Source organism: Aplysia californica, unplaced genomic scaffold (genome assembly GCF_000002075.1).
Source record: "Aplysia californica isolate F4 #8 unplaced genomic scaffold, AplCal3.0 scaffold00977, whole genome shotgun sequence".
NCBI classification, from domain to species: domain Eukaryota; kingdom Metazoa; phylum Mollusca; class Gastropoda; order Aplysiida; family Aplysiidae; genus Aplysia; species Aplysia californica.
Genome location: NW_004798247.1, coordinates 39,858 through 43,708, shown reverse-complemented (window position 1 = coordinate 43,708; position 3,851 = coordinate 39,858). Strand labels below are relative to the sequence as shown.

General features: G+C 43.7%; 1 protein-coding gene across 1 annotated transcript; it reads left to right on the top strand.

Annotated features, from left to right (window-relative positions):
* Positions 1 to 178: 178 nt before the first annotated feature.
* On the top strand, positions 179 to 3,465 carry LOC101862910 (zinc metalloproteinase nas-4; the record flags this gene model as incomplete). Its single annotated transcript, XM_013089545.1, is given in 2 exon segments — positions 179 to 460; positions 861 to 3,465. Coding segments are annotated over 2 exon segments (1,172 nt in total), but the record flags the coding sequence as incomplete, so codon positions are not given.
* Positions 3,466 to 3,851: the final 386 nt, after the last annotated feature.

Here is a 3,851-nt window from a genome sequence, read left to right as displayed (position 1 = left end):
TCCTCCTCCTCCTCCTCCTCCTCCTCTTCCTCCTCCTCACCATCATCATCATCATCCACATCATCATCACCATCATCATCACCACCACCACCATCACCATCATCACCATCACCATCACCAACCTCTAAACTCAACCCCCAACCTCTCAATCCTCCGCACCAACAGGGCATCACGGAAGAGGACGACAGCTCCATAGTGTACCGACAGAAGAGGAAAGCCATCAAGAACCCAAACTACCGCTGGACCAATAAGGTCATCCCTTACCGCATCGCGAGCGGCGTGTTCACGTCACGTGACAGAGGGGAGATCAACAAGGCCATCGCCGAGTGGCAGAGGTACACCTGCATCTCCTTCCGCCAAGCCTCCAGAAACGAAAACAACTTTGTTTACTTTGACAACGGAAGCGGATGTTACTCCTACGTGGGGATGGTCGGCGGCTCGCAGACTATTGGTCTTGCTGGTAAGTCCTGGGAATAAAGGAATAAATAAATAAATGAATAAATGAATACATGAATAAATAAATACATGAATAAATAAATACATGAATAAAATTAGAACAAAGGAACAAATGAATTAAGAATAAATAAATAAACAAACATTTGTAAATGCTTGTATTCTTATCTTTGCCACTGTCATAGCCTCTGTCTTTGACACTGCCATTGTCACTGTCTTTGCCACTGTCACTGTAAGTACCCTCTGCCACTGTCACTGCCAATGCCACTGTCACTGTCTCTGTCTTTGCCACTATCACTGTCACTGTCACTGTAAGTACCCTCTGTAAAAGCAAAGACTAAAAAAAACAACCAAAACAACCCTAACCCTCCCCGCTCACACACACTCTCTCTCTGTGTCTATTACAGGCGGCTGTCGTCAGAAAGGCGTCATCGTCCACGAGATTGGCCACGCCGTCGGCTTCCACCACGAGCAGAACCGACCAGACCGCGACAACCACGTGAGGATTCAAACCCGGAACATCCCTCCCAGCGTGCGCTACAACTTCAAGAAATACCCCTGGTCCGCGGTGGAGGTCTTCGACGTCCCTTATGACTACAGGAGCGTCATGCATTACGGTGGCCGCGCTTTCAGCCAGAACGGAGACTACACCATCAAGACAGTCAACCCAGCTATGCAGAACGTGATCGGAAACAGACAGGGGCTGAGTTTTTACGACGTCATGCTGGCCAACAGAATGTACAAGTGTAGCGAGCATTGCGATAGGTCAAAGATCACGTGCCCTAGAGACTCCTACCTGGGTAAGGATTGTAAGTGTTACTGCAAAGGTACACCCGTCCGTGTGTGTGATGGCACCACGACCGTTACACGTAAACCAGGCGTGGTGACCACGCCCACTCCTCGACCCACCTCCAGGCCCAGCTGTAAGGATATGAACCCCAACTGCTTGGCTTGGGCCCGCGCTCCCCAGGGCTACTGCCGCACCAACACGTATGTGAAGACCTACTGCCGCGTGTCGTGTGGTACGTGTGATGGCGGAGATGGAAAGGGCGAGGAGACGTGTAGAGACGAGAAGGAGCACTGCGCCTACTGGAAAGGTCAAGGGTACTGTAAGGGAGTTTACGAGGCGGCCATGAAGAACATCTGCTCCAAGACCTGTGGCTTCTGCCGACCCCGCCTCACCTCCACCAACGACAAGCTTAGCGGCGGTAACGGGGATAACGGGGTGGGCGCCCACGCTCCTATGGCGTTCCTTGTCGCGGTAATGGTCTCCCTTGTCAAACTCTTCTCTCAGTAAGGTAGAATGATCTCCCTTGTCAAACTCTTCTTCCTGAAAGGAAGAATGATCTCTCTTGTTAAACTCTACTCCTCGTAAGGTGTTTCGGTAAAATTGATATTCTTTTTCGAGTCTGTGACATTATGCTATCAAATGTGTTTAACATATATGTATATTATGCAATTAATGACTAACTATATAATATGTAAACTATTTTATTGAATGAAAGGCAGACCAGAATGAAGTGTACTTTTTGCAAGAGGAATATCTGTTCTTTATATAATTCTTGGTTATTTCTGGAACATGATAAGTTATTTTACCTATTTATCTATTGGTATTCTCGTTTGATGTTACATATCGTGATGTGTGAAGAGGGGGAGGGAGACAGGGATTTGGGGGGGGGGGGGTAGTATATATGGAGAACCATATCGTGAAGTGTAGCGAGGGAGGGATGGAGGGACGGATGGTGGAAGGGGAAGAGGTATAGAGGGAGAAGTAGAGCTGTGTCTAGTTTATACAGTAGTGCTGGCGCTGCTGTGACCTTTCAGCCTCTATGTGGTTATAGTTGTATGGGTTTTTAATTAATTAACGCCCCTGTGTAAAGTAATACAACATGAGGAACCTCCAGATTTAGCGTTCATCACCAATAGGATCTAGTCAAGTGGGCGAAAGGAAAAGCTTTGGGAACAAATAGTATAGATTGTGAAGCGCATAGAGCTTGCTGTTGAGCGGGGATTTGCGCTATACAAATGCTATCTTTTACTGTTAATAAATTAAACAAGTCAAGTATTAGGACGTTTTTTTTTTCTCTTAAGAATTCGAACCGGGGAGTAAAGTTAAGGAGTTCTTTTTTTTAACGATCATAACCGTTTTCAACTCTGCACTTTCGCTAATTTCGAGATAATACTGGTATGGATTTCACTCCAGAGAAATGGAGAGCATGAACGTCTATTCATTTGTGACGAGACCTTGCAGACTTGAGGAAAACACGGAGTTGGTTAATGAAAGAAACTCTTGAGTTTTAGAGGGCGCCCCCCCCCTCCCTCCCTCCCTCTTCTTTCGGTAAATGTACCGCTAAAGACAAATAGTAAGATAAGGGTTCCGTGGGTTCCGTGGGTTCCGTGAAATGATTACATGTACAGTACTGTGGTCGCTGACTCCAATTGAGGGTTGTGAGCTGCAAGCCAGCTTTATTACCTTACGTCTTGTTGCTGTCGTTGCTGTTGTTGTTGTTGTTGTTGTTGTTGTTGTTATTGTTGTTGTTGATGATGTTGTCGTTGTCGTTATTGCTGCTGCTGTTGGAGTAGCTGGCGATTTGTTATTGTTTGTATCACACTTATCACAGTTTCTGTCTTTTTTTTCTGGTGAATTTACTGTGTTAAGACGCGTGTGTGCGGAAATGAAAAGTATTTATTTCTTCGTTTCATTCATTCAAAGAACATAATAATATTATAGTTTTCTCATTCAAAATCATTTGATCATATGACGTCAGGAATTTCACCTTTCAGGGAACAATACATGTAGAAATGTTCTAAATGTTATTATCGTCATTATATATGTGATAGAAATAATTATCTACTCGTTATTATTTGAATATTCCTATGGATGCCATTCACTGTATTTTTCTCCCATGTGTTTCAAGATTATTTTTAAAAAATGAAAACTTGTTTTATCAGTTGACTATAATGATGAACAACACCAATCTGACAATAAAATGAATGATGAAAAAAAAACAACAAATGACTGACTGACTGATTGATTGATTGATTGATTGATTGATTGATTGATTGATTGATTGGGTTGGTGTTTTACGGTACTATTTACTCGGTTTTGGTCATGTAAGTACCAGTGGTCCAAGAGATCTGACCTAGAAATGACTTACATTGGCGCAAGTAGGATGTGTGACTTCGTCATCAGCATTGGTCTAGGTATGGTGTGTGGTTAGAGCTTTCAGTCGTTTTGCTCTTTACACAAAGTTTACATACCTGAACTAGTTTATTATACAATTGTGGGTAGAAAGTATTAACGTCGGCCAGCTGTTCAGACATATGAATCCTAAAATTTTGCATAAAACAATGTTCGAACTTCTTAATGAACAGAGAAGGAGTCACTGATGACGACC